General features: G+C 37.9%; 1 protein-coding gene across 6 annotated transcripts in view; it reads right to left on the bottom strand.

Moving 5' to 3' along the window:
* The window catches only part of KLHL13 (kelch like family member 13), an 81,258-nt gene that overhangs the window by 16,618 nt on the left and 46,475 nt on the right, over window positions 1-18,165 (bottom strand). For all 6 annotated transcript variants that reach the window (XM_077186236.1, XM_077186238.1, XM_077186237.1 and 3 more), the window contains 3 exons: window positions 7,175-7,316; window positions 5,816-5,948; window positions 5,333-5,529 (listed from right to left, as the gene is read on the bottom strand). In XM_077186236.1, the coding sequence (XP_077042351.1) occupies window positions 5,333-5,529; window positions 5,816-5,948; window positions 7,175-7,316 (472 nt within the window). The remainder of the gene's footprint in view (window positions 1-5,332; window positions 5,530-5,815; window positions 5,949-7,174; window positions 7,317-18,165) is intronic.

The following is an 18,165-nucleotide window of genomic DNA, read 5'->3' as shown; positions in this document are numbered from 1 at the left end:
AGAATGAACCTAGGAGGATTTCCCCTAAAAATACCCAGCTCATTAAATGCTTTAGCAGTATGGATCACACCCTAATTTAACTCAGTACTTGAGTGACTTGGTAATCATATGTTTTACACTGTAGCTGCATTTATCTTTTTATATCTTTGGCTGCTGAATTTCTAAGGTCACTTGGGATCCAAGGCACAGGAAGGAAGAAACATGCCAGGAATGGGGCAAACTTCTGGGTGGGTTTTCAGTGAACCCAGCCAGTTCCTTTCAGGAAGCTCTCTGGTACATGTGCCCAGCAAGTCAATCAAATGCTTCTTGCTGAGAATTGCAGCTTTTTTGCATTCAAACCTTATTTCAGACCAAGCTTCATTTACACATGTTCTCGTCTCTGTGCATGTCAGTTCTACTCAGTGTCAACCATTTCCACAACTTTGTGATTGTCATTACATTCCTAATGCCAGAAGAATTTAAGCTCACAAATCTCACAGTTATTTTAAAAAAGATTATAAAGATTGAGGACTGGACCTGACTGGAGCCTAAGAATTCAAAAACCTTCAAATGACTTCTGGTCATGACAGAGATTAGAAGATTTTAATACTGTATAACTCAATCTGATCATTGTCCTTTAATACCAGACAATTCAAATGTCTAAGAGTACAGGAATAGGAGATTTTCTTAATTCACTAGAAACTGATCTAACTTGGCCTAGAGTTAAGATCTACAGTCATCCAAAGTCTTCATTCACGCATCTCGAAACATCTACTAATCCTCTAATCGGGTCCTATCTATAAAATGAATGTGCAGCAGACTGTCAGGAGTTCTAGTATGAAAATATTTGTGCTTTATATACATGGAAATAACTTTTGTATTACATGACAGACCACATAGATTATATCAAAATATAATCACACCAACTAGCAACAGCCTATAAAATATTCTCTGACTGGTTTTGAGGATCAACACTGATTGCCCAGAGAAGCTGTGGCTGCTTCATTGCTGAAGTGTCCAAGGCCAGGCTGGATGGGGTTCTGAGCAACCTGGTCTGGTGGAATTTCTCCCAAAATTTCTTCCAACTTGTATTACAAAATAAAGCAATGAAAAAAATCACCCCTTAACAAACAGCTGACTTGCAGTATGCCACAAATCTTAACTCTTGCTATATAGTTACTGTATTTAAAAATCACTTTGGAATACATTGTCTGGCACCAAACTAGAGAGATGCAGCACTTCCTCCACATCAAAGTAGGCAGGCAGAAATTATTGCATAGAGGAAAGGCACACTTGAACTTAAAAGATCAAAGCAAAAGCTGTACAGGTTCTGTACCACTGGCACATGCCCAGGATGCAATGAAGTATTTGGAACTGTTGCTGGCTGCCACTTATCAAGAGCCCAGAGTGCACTGAGTTCTGTATTACCATAATTATGTTACACTGCAAATCCATGCAGCTGAGCATATTCCTGGACTTCTTACATTTGAAAAATTTATTGACACATTACACACTGTTAATGACTGATGAACATGACATCAGCAGCTTCCAGTCAACCCCTGATTCTCGGAAAATTTACTTTATACTGCCTTTATTAATCCACTGGGACTGTACTGCACTCAGGGGTGGAGGTTTTTTTAATATATGATTCCAAGTACTTCCCATTATGCTTATGAAATTATGCACTATGTTTGACTCACCAACAAATTCCACCACTCACCTCAAAGCAGGGTGCCATATTAAATATTGTCTTAAATGCTACTTTTCTTGCAAAATTGCTGTTAGCCTCTTTTCTGTACTCTAAGATGACAATCAGTGTACCAGCCTAAATTATATTGCAAAGACTTAAAAGTCATAAAAATACATATCTTAGATTCTTAAATCCTGAGCCAAAAAATAATCCTTCAACAGAAAGAAATGCTATAGCTACTTCTACTGTAATATTCAAAACTGGACAGAGTTCAGCACAATAATGTTATTTAAATAAATACTTAAGTTACCCAAACATTAGGGTTTTTTAGGTTTTTTAGAAGTTTGACTTATGCTAGGGTTCTGTGTGGAAGTCAGTCAACCAGGAGCTCTTCAGTGAAGAGAAGGAACTGCTACTCTGGAAATCCCACTGAAGTGAACAGGAGGAATGGAAATACCAGGTGAAAATATATACACTGTACAGTGTATCCAAAAACAAGTAAAAATACTCACAAGGAAAGAGTTTAAAGCCATTGACATTCAAACAGCTAAGCAGCTCCACAAGGAGTTGAGAATTGCAGTTAAATAAATCCTATTTTACATGGACTTTGACTACTGAGCAGAGCTGCTCACTCACATTACTCATTGTAATTGCTCATTACAAAACAGAAGTTGCAGAAAATACTAAAAAGCTTTTCAAAAAAGAAAGGTCAAGCACAGGACCATGTTACAACAGCCTGAAAAACCCAAAGCAAAAGCCAAAGTACTTTCTTGAGAAAGCAGTTCACTTAATTCTTTGAAATTTTGGTAGCAACCACTTCCCAAGCTCTCATAAAAATTTAACTGACTATAAAATACTACAGAACTGGACACAGCAAAATGATTGCAAGTATGAGAGCCTTGGAGAACAGCTCAGGAAAAGCAGCACGCACAAAAAAATCCAGCCCTCAAACGCAGCAGCACAAAACAATCAGGTGTCTGACTCCATTTTATTTCAATGGCTGTCAGACACTGAAGCACTTAATGCAGTGCTTCAAAGGGCCAAAGTTTAAATGAGCAAACACACCCCTGAAACCCTCAATTTTCCTATGGGCTCCCATTGACAGAAGCCCAGAAAAAACAGCACAGAAATTTGACCAGCTCAGAAAACAGAATCCATTGTACCCCTACAGTACAAAGTCAAATTTCTGGTGGCTGTCAGAGCTGGTCCCAGGGTTAAACCCCACATTCCCACAAAACTTGCTTCATCCTCAGATAACCAAGTTTTTTTGACAAGACACGACTTCCATGTATTAAGCCCTCAATATTTGACTATTTCCTAGTAGTTACAAAAGTGTAAAGCACCAAATTATAGATAGAATAAAATTTTTTTGCAGGTACATCCAAGACATTAATTTTCAATGTTTGGGAATGTTTTCTTTAATTACAGTGTAACTACCCTTTCCCCATTACCCTGTAATTTTCCTAAGTGCTGTAATTCACTTGGGCAAGTTTCTCATCTTTCTCCATTTTGTACACTGCTGCTACTTTTGCAAGATCAGTGTTGTGTCTAGAACTCACTACTCTGAAAACATTTCCATGGCATTTTTACGAATTTTATTTACATTACAGCTCAGTTAGATGTGAACATGAGAGTAGTCCTAGTCTATTGCACAGCTACAATTATTGAAAACCAATAGTAACAGTAAAACTGAAAACACCTTGGGAAGTATTCCACTGTTTTCTCTGAGAGTTTGTCTGGTTGCAGAGCAAAGATAATCAGAGCAATGGGATACTTGACAGGAAGGGTGTAAATGCAGAGCAAATTAAAAAAACACTTTCAAGTCAGCTACACCAGATATTGTTCTTTGAAGGTCTCATTATTTTTGTTACATAAATTAAGCTGTAACCTTAAGCTTTGGTTTTTCTTTGTAAATATTTCCAATACCCTCTTATGAAGTACACAATTACATTATGCCTTACATAAACTGACTTCTATAATCTCTTTAATAATGGACTCCCCTGACAATTCAAAGACAATTAAGCATTTGTCTGGGAATGGTTACCTCAGCTCTCAAGCCAGCTAACTTCAGTAGAAACAAGCTCAATACTTGCTCAGAATATTCATTTAAATTACAGAAATGCTCCTTCAAAAAGAAGTTCATTTCCTCAACAACTCTTGTTTCAACAAATTTAGACGTAAGGTCATTCAAAAATTCTTTATATAAGGCTGCTAAGAACCTAACTAGGCTAACAGAACAACCTCAGTTTTGTACTTCCTCTCCAGCTATACCATGAATGATGTTCCCTCAGACATCAGTCTAAATGAAAGTATTCCCCAAAAAACCCCAATAAAATTAAGAGAATTAACAAAGTCTTCCTCATTCTTTGAAAATGAAATGCAGTATCAAACAAGATATTTCTTATTTGAACAAAAACAGTGACTGAGTCAACATCACAAGTGAACATACTTTCAGAGAATGACCATTTTAAACAATAAAACGATTCAATATGAAAAAAGTTCTTTCTTTAAATAAGCAAAATAAACAAGGAGCTGCCCTACCCAGAAAGGGGAAAGGCCACCACAGTGTCCCCAGGGTTCAGCTCCCATCAGAAGGAGCCCTTTTCAAATACCTGATTCAAAACACTACCAAGACCTTTTCCCAAGCTGGTATTTATAGTAATGTCAAACCTGGAGAGGGATCATTTTGGAGGTAAAAAAAACTACTGAGCAAGATAAAATAGGTGGGGTAGGATTGAAGAGTATTAAGCTTAATGAAACATTATCACAACATTATCAGACAGGTCAGTTATAAAATGTCTCCAAATGAAAAGCAAAATGGCATTATCAAGCCTGAATATTTCTAACACATCATAGGAAACAAATTGCTGTTATTACCAGCTTAGAGTCCTCTGGTTTGCATAAATCCTGGTATGTATTTTCAGTCAGGGAGGTCACATTTCTAAGCCTGTACTCTGCAGAGCAACAGGAATACCTGCTTCTTTATTTCTCATTACAGAATCAAAAAGCTGATTTCCACATAATTCTGTAATTTGTGTGGAATACACCTGCTAAAGTCAGAGCTCTAGTGAGATATATAAGCATTTAACATCAACACTAGAAAACCTCCAGTGAACATTAAAAATAACTGCAGAGTGTCTCTCCAGGCAGAACTGCTCTTGCACCACTGCTGTTCTACAGCCCCACAGAGCAGGAGCTCCTCACTGCTGGCAGGGGAGGAGGGATCCTCTCTAGGTAGTGCTTTTATCCTTGTTAGAGTCAGACAACAGGTAACTGCACCCCATTGAGATGGAGGGGCTGTAAATACAGGAATAAAGTGACTGTAACTGAAGCACACCTAATGAATGCAGCAAGCAGGTAATGCCAGAGTGAGTGCAGTCATGCAGGGAGACCCTGAAACATCTCAAATCAGACATGTAAGGGAAGAATTTCAATGTGGTGAAACATTTGTATCAAACTCATGCTGAATGTAATATTCAGAAGAAAACCAAGTTTTTCAAGGAAACTATAAAGCAAATTTGTTCTCTGTGAATCTAAGCTGTGAATAGTGGCAAGTTTTAGACATAACTTTGATTATTACATAAGTCAGTGTCATTATAAAAGAAAAAACAAAACTATGTGCCAAGGCCTTAAACACTGTAAATAGGAAACAAATAGTCTTACCCCAGAGATAAGAAATACTTTACAGAAGTCCAAAACAGGTAAAATCTGCAAAAAACTGGCAGCTTCCAGAGTGTCCTGAAGGTTGTCCATGTTAAGGGAAAGTTTTGCAGTATAGATGAAATCAATGATCTTCTTTAGGCCTATTTTGTTCACACCATGAAGCTTAATGCACATTAAATCTTGTTCCTTCATTCCTCCTGAAACAGACATGCAGGTAAATGTAAATGATCATTTCAATGAGGTTGAAATTATTTCATAAATTTAGAGATAATTAAAATATAATTTTAAAATTTAATTTAAAAATCCCATATGCAATAGTAGAGAGAGATGTTTAGTCCACAGTGTTGTTTGCAGTCCTGGACTGATTCACAAAAAAAAAAAATCAGTGAACTCAGCACTGAACTTGTGTCTGAGTGTCTGAATTAGAGCAATTTGGAGCAGCAATTTGGAGATAGCAGTACATGGCTTTAATAAAAACACCACCTGTGAACATGGCCTTGAAGTAATCACTTGCAGAAGCCATCATTGCTCTGTGCACAGGGAACACCTCATCACCATCTCCAGGAACGAGCGTCACGTCACAGAGCAAACCTTCCACCCGCAGCTGGTCAAAGCCCTGCAGGAAGAGCACAATGCAAAGCAGCCCTTGGATTTGGGAGGAGAGCAGCAATCTCTTATTTCCCTTATGTAAATATTTTATTTCCCTTTTGTAAATATTTATTTAATTTCATGTACATGTGCAGTGTAGGTCCAAAAAAGTGACAAAGAAATAATTTGTCATCTTAAAACCATTATCTGTAATATATTCAATGATTAGTATTCATTGAAGACGAGCAGAATAATCATTATTTTTCAGATACAGCTGATGAATGCCAAGTACACCAGGCCATGGAAAGTAGTTTTATTCAAATAATTAAGTTATTTCCAGGAAGGAGTTTATTTTGTAAGCTTTCACAATAGCAGTTTTTTCAGGTAGGGACTGCTATCTTTTTTGGACCTACCCCTTCTGGTCACATATGCCTTCTAGATTTAATTCTGTTCCACAGCAATTTAAGGGGTCTGCAGCCTAACAGGCTGCAAAAGTCTGTGACCTGAAAGGAAAGTAGTTACCAGTTCTATGATTATCAAATTTGTTACCAAAGCTGACATGCTAAAAACTCCAAAATAAGCTCCCATTATACATCTGGTCTCTGAATTACTTAGAACATCTAACTGTAATAAAAAATAAAATCATCTACAGTAGCATCCTAGAGCAAGATTTCTTCCAAAGATGTGCCTGGTTGTGTATACTGGAGGATGGATGAAATACTCTCCTCATTCATTCACTGTGGAACAGAAACTCAAACATAAACCATTTTCCTTCAAGCTGGTATTTTTCTAATACTAGCAAGAATGTAAATATTGGCAGTATAGATGTTCTACCACACAGTAGTGCCATAGTCAGACCCAGTACAGGGCATTACACCAAACCTGGCAGGGCTCAGCCATGTAAGGGACATGCCTAAGGTAATTCAATAATGGTATTTAATTGAGCTTCTTTGATACAGCTCTCATGTCAGAGTTTGAATGTTGTTACCTCTAAGAACTTGAGAGTGAACTGGGACATGACTCCAGGAAAAGGCCAGGTTTTTTCCCAAGCTGCTGCTGAAAGTTGAGCCTCTGTCTCAGAGGAAAGCAAGTCCCAAGCCATGCTTGCTTGTGGGCATTGACGGCACAAGAACATGAGAGTTTTTGAGCCCTTACAGGAATTACTAGACTAATAAAATCTATTGAGTGGACACATTGTTTAGAGCAGCCAAAAATCTCAGTACAGCTCAATACAGGGTGAGAATATTTAATTACCTGTAACACCACAGAACTGTGAGTATTGCTGGTGAAAAATCTGGTGGTTCCTGTCTTCGAAGACTGCAGGTGGGCAGAGACGCCCATATCGCTGCTGCCAAGAGACACTTTCATGTGAGGATCCTCCTCTTCCACCAGGGATCTACGGGAATGGGAACAGAGAAACCTCAAGACCAAAGTCATTTTCATTCAGTGATCTTTTGTTTTAAACCCACAGTCTTCTGGGATGAAATGTAACAGCACAGGGGCTACAGGAAAAAAAATCAGCAGGCAACAGAATCAGTCCTTAGTGGTTCCCTTCAGCTAATTCAAGAAAGTGAAGGGTTAACAGTCTCTAAAAAGGCATAACTGCTTTTTTGATTGTAAGTTTTTCCTTTTTCTTCCATCCCCAGCTCCCTGATTTACACAATTGAACACTGTTATTTCTATAATCCAGTATTGTAGAATGTTTATAGAGGTTTCATCTGGTTTCCAAAATTAAGCATCTTAGCTTTTCCTTGCCAAACTGGTGAAACATTGAAACTCTAAGTGTAATATTTAAAAAAAGTATTTTCATTCTTATAGCTTGCATTGCCTCATCCATGCATGACTATTCATAATAGAAAATATACATCATGGAGTTTCAAGCTGCAGTTGGAGTTTTTAACCTGCTTTTAGAAACACACAATTAGAACTCCTTCAGAATATGATATCCAGTATTCTGCTACTGTCCAGGCAAACACTTCATAATTTTAATTTAAGATGTGATTCCAAGCAATTACTGTCCAAATCTAGACAGGACAAGCTAATTTTAGGTAGAGTTGTTAAAGAATTACTGCAGTATTATTAGCCTACTATTTTAATCTTCAGATATAAATTAGGTTACATCTGAGAGCCTAACTAGGCTAACCTCTAATTATTATACAATGTTAATAAAATTCTTCCACAGAAATATTAACACCAACTAGTTTCTGTAACTTCTGTGATTTAATGTTCTACCTATGAGCCTGTATAGAGGACTAATGAATATGTACACAAATTTAATTAGCAAACATAAGCTATAAATCCACAGAAGAGGGCATCTCCATTTTTAATCAAGTATTTCCATATCTCAAAAAAGATTTATAGCTGTTTGACATAATTGATGCAAATTTTAGATACAGAAAGTTTTCCAAATTTTAAACATGCAGGTTCAAACATTGGCCTTCAAACCAGTTTCAGAAATTACTTTAAGTAACAAGAATGTGCTTAAATCCCCCTCCTTTTCCCCAGTTTTGATTATGATCACTATGTAAAGACAAATTTGGAATTTGTGGAAGAAAAATAATTTTCATAATTTCCCTTTTTTAAAAAAACATTTACCCCCACCTTCTTTGGGTACAAAGACCACATAGAGCACTTTCTGAAACTCACATATTATCCTCATAGCATTGATGTGCCTTGTTCAAAGCCATGAGTACAAAAGGTCAGCTACAAAAACATATTCAAAACAAATTCACCATTCAACAGTGTACATGGGTTTGAAACATGGGTGAGATTTTATGCACACAGACATAACACTGTAGGAACAAGGGTACATCTGAGCAGCTGTGACTTCTAATGTACTCAGCTGAATAAACTAATGTGGATCAACTGCAGCATGCAAGATTTGTGCTATTTTTGAAACACAATTATCTCTATCTTATAAAACAAATCCAGAGTCATTTAAACAAAGTTTACAGGGTATACCTTAAAAAAGGGCTCTCCAGACTATCTCTGCATCCAACAAACACAATATGCAACAGAGCAGCAAGCAGTTGCTGGCTCACAACCCAAAATATTTTTGTTCACTCAGTTCTAGGGTGTTTTGGGTTTGGTGAGTTCTATTTATTTCAGTTTTCATACAATTGCATGGAGGCAAGAGTCTTACATAATTTCAAAGGACATCCACTCTCTAAATTTGTACATGTCTTCCTGAGAAGAAATACAAAATAATGTGGGGAGACTTGCAAGCGTGGGCGTGAAGAACAACAGATTCAACAAGCATGAATCTGACTCTTTGCTCTTGAAGCATCTTCCCAAAATGTCAGATCAGATAGATGTTACATGAAGGAGTATTTAAAATACTTTCTCTGAACTCGGAAGAAAGTAGAAAATGAACGCATCGTTTAAAATCATTCTGAAAAGAAACAGACAAGTAAACCAACTTCCTTGGCTGTTTGGAGTGGGCTTTTTACCATGTTTGCCACATCACTGCTTGACTTCCTGACAGACGGCATAATTCATAAGTTTTACAAATGAAGGCAAAGACCTTGAGCATGATTCATTTATTCCAAGGACAGCTGGGATAATGGAAGCATTTTTCTGAACATGACACACAACTTCCCATAGCTCTGTTCTCTACAGGTTATCTTCCATAGAACACAATGCCTTGTTAAAACTGCACAGTCAACAGAGAGGATATAATAAATATTAAAATACTTTCAATACCTAAAAGTAGACATTTGACATGCCTGGTGTGGCTATAAGCAGTTCTCTATCTGATTTGCAATATATAATGAGCAGTTCTCTATCACACACACAAGCTCAGCTGCTCACCACCTGAAGCTCTTCTGCAGAAAAGATTTTCACTATTTCTCTTCCACATTTTCTGTTACGTATGGACAGAAACTTGCACATGTGAATGAAGCATTAAAAACTGCAAACTCCACACTAGAAAAATTCACCAGAGTATAACTTTTACAATTCTAGTCCCAAACATTAACTTGGCTGATTCCACGTGAATAAAGACAAGTAGTTTATATTAATCCTGTATGGGGTTAGGCTTATATCTAAACAACTGTGACCAAAAAAAAATTGTGATGTGAGTTTTTTGTTTCTTTGTGGGGCCTTGAGGATTTTTGTTTGATTTGTTTTTGTTAAATACACCGCCACAGTTCAACAGTTCTGGAGGGCTGAGCACCCTCTCCTTTCTGCAGGAAGTGACATTCAGGAGCTGGGTTTGGCAGAAGTTCCAAAGCAAGTCAGCAATAACAGCTGGCAATAAGGCATTGATCCCCTGAATTCCAGCTCTGTGACATTCACCAAGAGGGAAAGATCACTCCCAGAGTGACCACAAATTCTGCCTTTGTCATTGGCTTGGTAGCAGCTCAGCATTTATCTCCACACACCACCAAGAACCTGGCTTTGGAAGACAAAGTGAAACTACAACAGTGCTTAAGCTCTGTGTAAACTGCAATACACAAAAAGCAAAACTTGATTATTCCATCACATACCCGGCAACAAAATCTTGAAGTATTCAGAATGTAGCTTCTGTTGCAGGGGCTGTAACATTAAGATTCAGAAATAACTCTGCCATTCACACCCAGAACAGATGGGAAATGAGCTGAATGTCCAACTGACTTCCCAACAAAACCCCAGTAAGTGCATCTGTCCTGTTTGGACACTTACCACAGGCATTATTTACATTTATTAACATAGGTCTACTAAGCACTATCATTAACTCAACAGTAATGAAGGTAAATGTATTGATTTTTTTTTTTTTTTTTACTTTAAGTACAGTATATCACAATTAAGCATACTACCAAAGGAGAAAGTTAATTCACTTTCTAATTAATTCTATTGTTCTGATCAATAGAAATCATTAAACAAGAAGTACAGCAGTACTATTTTTAACCAGAGTTTTAAAAAGTTAGGAAACAAAAGAAATTAAAACTACAGCAGCATGTAGTGAGAATTCACAAGCTGCTCTAAATGTGGATGTTAAAATCACCTTCAACACACACACTTGGTCTGGAGAGGGTTGAACATTACAGAAGTTAGCCAAGAGAACGTTGGAGTTGAATGTGAAATGAATATTAACACTGCAAGAGGAAGGCACAGGAGCTGCCTGACTTTCTGCAACCTCTGGGAAGCAGTGGCTTGCAGCTCAGAGAAAGGTGCCAGAGGTTAATTAGTTGCTATCACAAAGTAGGTTGGATCAGAATTTTCTTTCTAACCACATGTTGATTCTTTCAAGTACAGCACAGTTTTTTCCTAGAGGCTACAACCAAATGTGCTTTTCTCATGACTCCAAGTTAATCCTCCAAGTACTTCCAACAGATATTTTTGGAGTGATGAAATACAGAGTGTTCATTATATGGATATTAACATGCTTTAACTTTCCAGCAAATACTGACAGATTTCACTGGCTGGAGTTACAATATGACTCACAGAGGCAAATTGCTTTCTAAACCACTTAGCAAGTATTAACCTGTTAAAACAGTTCAGAGGCATCCAGGTGATGATAAGCAAAGATCCTTGAAAATTGTGATAGATTTTATTCTCAAATAGAATATTCAAATCATGCAGTTGCCATTTTGTAAAGCTTAGTGGCACAAACGAAATAAACCAATATTCTGTTATGATGTTTTCTTCAGAAGTAGTTGAGTTTATTCTGATGCAACAGGAACAAGGCAACTAAGAATATTATTAAGGATTTTTTCATTTTCATTTCCATCAGTAATCCATTCATCTATTTCTCAGACTATTGTAGAAACTCTTTGAAAACAAAGTAAGGAGATCAGCCTACAGCTACAGATATTTTAGAGTGCATGTTCTCCAATTTATTTAAAACCCAGTCTTACATAACTCAGTAAAAGCTTTGCCAAAGCCAGATCTGCCAGAGAGTGAGTTCTTAATTTGGTGAAGCTCAATAACTCATTTTTGGAAGGACTATAACCTTATTTTCTCTGTCAAGTTACTGTTCAATGAACCATGGCCACAAGTGTTCTGGTCACTGGTAAAATGGCTTCTGCTGCAATCACCCCTGGCATGTGCCAGGACTCTGGTATTTATCAGGTAACAAGGACAGAGATTTCAATTTTATATTAGGTTATTCTTATTGCAGGCCAAATCTTTATCATTTTATGACCTATCCAAAAACCCCCCCTTGTACATCCCAGGGCTATCCTATGCATGCACCTATGCATGTCATTTGCTAATGAACCTAATCATTAAAAGGCCAGTAAAATACAATAATTTTTTACTTTGTATGCATAATCTGCTAAAGAGTATTTAAGTAAGCTTAGTCTCCAAAAAACACCCAAAAATTATTGTCTCTGTTGCTGTCCTCCCATTATGAACAGGTGTTCCAACTTCCTGAGTAATGAATTTAGGAATTCCCCAACAAAGTACCTGGACACCTTGGAGCCCAGTAAGCAGAACTGATAGGGCAGCATTGTATTAAAGAAAATCTCATATTTTTTAAGAAATTCAAATATTAACATAATGTAGATGAAAAATTTATGCAATCGTGGCATTTCACATTTCCATTCCATATCTCCTACTCATACAATTTCAAGAAATCCTTTATTCAGGCAAAGAAGTTACTTTTATACTTGTCCCCCCCCTAAAATAACATCTCTTCATTTTACTACTACTTTTTATCAAGAATTTCTAATTTAATTCTTTCATGGTATCAGCAACCCAGTAAAACTAACCAGCTTTTATCAACTGCTAATGTTTACTCATTACAAAAAAGTTTCTATCAGAAATGCAAGTTCACATTTTAAAACACAGATGACTCCAGCTAGGAGAGAAAAGGAAGAGAAAAGGTCATTTTTGTGCCAATGGGTTGACATAGCAAGTTAACTCCTCTCCACAGCCCAAGGAGCAGGTTCAAACTCCAGTTCTGGTTTGGGGCACACAGGAGCTGCCACTGCTGCTGCTCAAGAGGCAAATGGAGCATGAACACAAGAACAGCACTGGGAGGCAGGACCTAAATTGCTTTGCATGGATCACCTCTGTGACACACACAGTGCATTAGGAGAGGGAATTGCCTTTTTTTCCTTTATCACTTTCACCAGGTGTCCTACACTACTGGCTTCAGATGTCACTGTTTTTACTGGACAGTTTAAAGACCAAACTTTTATTAGATGAACTTGAGGCTGCTGCTGAAACTAGAAACATCTTGTATTTGTCAGGCTACTGACTTTCTTTAAAATGCTATTTAATTAGGTTCACTTGAAAGGGGCCACCACAACCAGAAGTTTACAGACCTTCTGCCTCAAGTGAATTATCACTGCACTGTAACTGCTGTTAATGCAATCTCCTAAAACAGTAATGGCAGCTAGTGCCAAATACTGCTCACTTTGGACAATGCTCTGCTGTTTATATTTTAATATTTCACTTTTTACACCTTATCTTTTTCATACATTAGATGGGCAGCAGTAACAGCTGAACATTTAAAAATACTTGCTTAGTAACTTCATACTGAGCTCTTTTAAATCTCCACTCCAGGAGAAAGTCACAAAGTAAAACTTACTGTTTCTTAAATTAAAAAGCAAATAGATGTCCCATTTTCCACCTTTCCTCTAAAGTGAGGGTGCTCTGTAAAAGAGAACATAAAAACAGGCTCTATACAATAGACCAAAGCAGTGAGAAGTGGGTTTTTACTTTGACAAAGCTCTGGCCAAGGGAAGCAGGAGATGAAGATACAGCACCTGCAAACCCCCCCAATCCAGCAGAAAGGAAGAAGGTCATTTGTGGGCACACCCTGATGGGCAGAGGCAGGCAGTGCTCCAGCTTCACCTGCTGCTCTGACACTCTCACAGCACAGGATGCTCACTGCAGTGACCAGCTGAAGAGGTGAAGGCAAAGTCAGTAGAGGAGCAGCAGAGCCTGAGCTGCTCTGCCAGCACCATCAGCAGAGGCAGCAAGGGCAACAACAACCACGACCTCAGCTGAGGGCCAGGGACAATGACATGTGCTTAACCACAGTCAGGCTCCAGGTGAAGCTATTTCTAGAAGAAAAGTTTTGGAGATTAGTACTTAAATGTCAAGACTTAACCTTTCCTTCCCTTTTTTCCCCCTTTTTTTTTCCTAGTACAGTCAAGTCTCTTAGGACTTCAACACACAATCACCATATTGTGTCCAAGCACACAAGCCCACATCAACAGAAGTGATGAGAGCTACTACAAACACTCAGGTGATTGAAGACAGTCTCACTGCTCCCAGCACCAGTGGATCTCAATGGCAAGTTGGAGAACACAGAAACAAAAATACTCCCAACATAACTTAAACCTTTTTGTATCACTTTCTAGTAAGGCCACACTGTGACCAAAGCCAGCAGAAGACCAGTTGCCACAAACACAGCAGAAGAGGACTGAGCAACATCAACTGTTTAGGTATGATTTCCCAAGAATATGCACACAGAAAATATTCTCTTCAAAACTCCTTCTTAAACAACTAAACAATCACAGGTCTCAAGCTGTTAGCAGCATAATTACAGCCCGCTGGTTAATTCAAATTTGTTTTCCACAGAAACAAAGCAATATTTGGCTCAGTCACTGCTATAAAGCTTTTGTTCCTAACAGCATTTAATCTCTCTGGGAGCCTTAGCATCACATCCACATTTATCTGTTTGACAAAGGGTTTGCATTCATTGAGCCATTCGTAGCTTAAATCTGCAGACTTGCATTGTTTAATGATGCTAAATTAGAAACAGTTCACTAATGACTTTTTGCCATAGTTGGAGTTTGTCTGTTGATTCCTCCTATTAGAAACAGAAAAAGCAAGGAAATACACATTTTTTTGGCTTTTCTACATAAGGAGAAATATTTTATTCCCTTAATGTTGAAAAAGGTAAAATAGGAGAGTCAGAGGTTTCACAGTTCAGGCTGGACTAACACTGCAGGTATTTTCTGCTCTTTTTAATTGGTCTAAAGTACCCAAGAGTTAAATAAGAATTTTGACCAGGCAGCTTAATACTGCCTGTGTATTACAAAACACAAAAACCATTCTGCACGCCCCAGCAGATGACAGCTGTACCTCATGTGTCCTTAGTTTCCACACACAGAAATTAGTAAATTAAAATTAGTAAATTAACAGAATGGCTCCTCAGAGACAAATTTAAGGCTAAGGAGGCACCTGCACATTTAATATTTGGTCATAGACCACACATCCCACTGTATTCCTGTAACCAAATTAGGAACTACTCCTCCCAAGAGTGTTGGAGGCTTTTTCCCTATATACTGGTCAGAATAATTCTGAACCTTAAAAGTCAGTAAGATTCTGACTTTAGAGTTTGGGTCCTTATCTACCATTCCTCTTGTTCTGTCACTTCTCACAGATGTCTCAGCACTCCTTTATTGCAGTCTGCCAGAGAGGATGTAGAGGGGCATTAATTACTTTCAATTGTAAAATATTTTTCCCCTATGTGATAAAGCATTTAGATCTATGCATGCCAGAAAAGAGGGGCATGTGACTTGTTCATCCCATGAAAAACCACAATTGCAATTTAGACATTGATACAATCTTTGTATCAATGAAACAATGGACAGCAGCAACATAGATGCCCACTTCCACTTTAGTGTGATAGCTACACATTATTACACTACAATTCCCATTATTAGCATTTAGAACAAGCAACTACTATTTTAAAACTCAAATATTCACCAATGATTTTTTGAAAATCCATAGGTAGCCCCATCCAAATGTCAACAGAAAATACCACTTAACACTAGAAAAGTCAATGAGTAGAATGTGACTGGAGAACAAGATTTTTTCACCTTAACAAAGAAATAATGGCAAAAATAACAAACAGGCAGAACTGACATGCTGGCAGGACAGGCTAAGTAACATATTCTAGATAATTCAATAAAAATGCTTTACCATGTCACAATACAATGTCAATATTACAACATCCTGCTGTATAGGGATAAGTGTGTCATTTTGGGGACCTGCAGGCCACATCATCCCCTATAAAGTCTCCCCAGAAAAAACAGTAGCCCCGGGAGACTTCATGATAAACAAGTTGGAGGTTTTTTTCTCATTTTCCTCAGTTTATTAGAGCAATGAAATTTCACATTTCAAACTTAGAATAATCTATTGAAATACCTATTATATAAAAAGCAGAAGAAATACCAACAGGCACAAAGGAGAACTCTATACACAAAATTTCTGGGATTAAAAGGAGTCTCCTACTAGTATGATGCAAACTCCTTCTACTCCCCACTCATCCAATTCATCTTTTTGCATGTATTGTCAGATCAGTTTAAAACTTATTTGAGGTGAGCTGCATATTGACTTCCAACATGTTGAAGTTTGAAATGTCTAGGAAGCAATGTCATAAAATGGAAATGCTGCCAAAGACAGGAGCATGTGAATATTGTGTACCCTGTCAAATGCTCAGGAGCCCAACAAAAGGGTTCATTTCCTGAAAATGGCCATTGAAGGCAGCAGACACACACACAGGGTGGTCTCACCAAAGAGAACTAATACACATGGTCTGATGAATTACATACACACCTTTTCCCATTTAAATATATATAACTGTAGAGCATAAATTCAAAAAGCTCATTGTAGAGCAAAGCAGATTGTTGGAAAAAGACACAAAAGCATTAACCTGTATAACCAATATAAGCAGCTAAAACTAATGCTGCATACTCCAGGGTATTAAGAATTTATTCTACCTTTCTGCAAAGCAACTGATTTCCATTAGAGCAAAGCATTTCCTATCAGACAAATTTCATAACCACACGACTCAGGATTGACTGTGTAGTAAACCCTTTGATAACAATACATTTGGAATACTACATCTGTTTATTTCTCCTAATATTAGTCAGTTATTTATGAAAACACATGCAAAGGATAGTTTCCATTTAATACTATTCCATGTGAAAGGATAGAAGGCACTAAGATTACAAGTGGATTATTCTGAAATAAGAATCCTTTTATTTTACTTATCTTTAAAATTGGCATGCAGGTGACTAAAGCCACTTAATCGAACATTTAACTTTCTAAAAACCAGCTAAGAATATTCTTGCATGACATAACCTTAGCAGAACAATCCTCTGTAAAGTATTTTTGCCAATAGTATTTTTGCATTATTGAATTCTTTGTAGATGTTAATCATAGCACTTTAATCTCCTGAGTTTCCAAAAACATCTATTCCATTTGTATTAATGGAAGATGTGCACAATTTAAAAAAAAAAGACATTACTGGTGGGAATAAGAAAGAATTCTCTTAGTTCTTAATGCATGAGATGCCATGCACCATGAACAATAAGTGAGATCCATGCTCCTTTATGCCTCAAAGCTGTTAAATATAATTCAGGACTGCTCCTCACCCTCACTGTAGTGGTGCTTTAATTCTTAACCTCTGCTTATGTCAGTCACTGTTGCTTTTTTGTTTTTAAACGTTTGGCAGTCATGTTAAATAACAGCCATGATGCCATGGGACATCACTTTTTCCAGTGTTATTCAGGGTCTGTGCTATTCACTTTCTCCTTTTCTCTTATTCCCTTGCTCAAACTGTCCACCTAATATATGAAGTCACGTAGGTCTCTCTGCACGTAGTCAACACAACCACAAGTATGAATATGATTTGACTAGTGGTGCATAAACTTGCTGTAACAGCTTTCACAATGTTTGACAAACAGCATCTATATTCTAAACCCCAGCAAAATAAGTGCCACAAAAGAAAATGCAGCCTGACAAAGGCATGTGCACGTACCCACAGCTGCATTCCTAACTCATGCACTCAGCCAGCTGCACTACACCTACAAATATTGGCACATGCCAGTCTTCAAGTCCAATAGTGCCCAATTTTCCCTAAGCAATGTCACTGGATCTCTCCAGCCTGGGAAAGTTCAAGCTACCCTGGATCAGTTTCAGCAGCAGTCAGAGAATTTGAAGAGTTACCTCTTTGCAGTCAGGATGTCCTGAAAATATCCCTAATAAATAACTGGTGCTATAGAAATCCACCAGCCAAGAGGCAGCAAGCCCCTGCTGCTCCTTCCCATTGCCAGGAAAGGGGGAACCAGCTCCTGCAAATGAAGCAGACTCGCCAGTGACAGAACCTCATCCTCACCTACAAACTGATCACACCTCAGCTTCTGCAGGTCCTTCATGTCAGCTTGTGCCCAGCCACAGGCTCCCCACAGCACAGAACTCTGCCAGACAAGCTCCTCACACTCATATTCCCCATCAACAACTACCACAACCTCCCAAGCAGACACTGAGCTAAGCCTGCTCAGCTGCAGGACAGCCAA

Source organism: Agelaius phoeniceus, chromosome 14 (assembly GCF_051311805.1).
Source record: "Agelaius phoeniceus isolate bAgePho1 chromosome 14, bAgePho1.hap1, whole genome shotgun sequence".
Classification (NCBI taxonomy): Eukaryota; Metazoa; Chordata; class Aves; order Passeriformes; family Icteridae; genus Agelaius; species Agelaius phoeniceus.
This window is presented reverse-complemented; position numbering and strand designations above follow the sequence as displayed.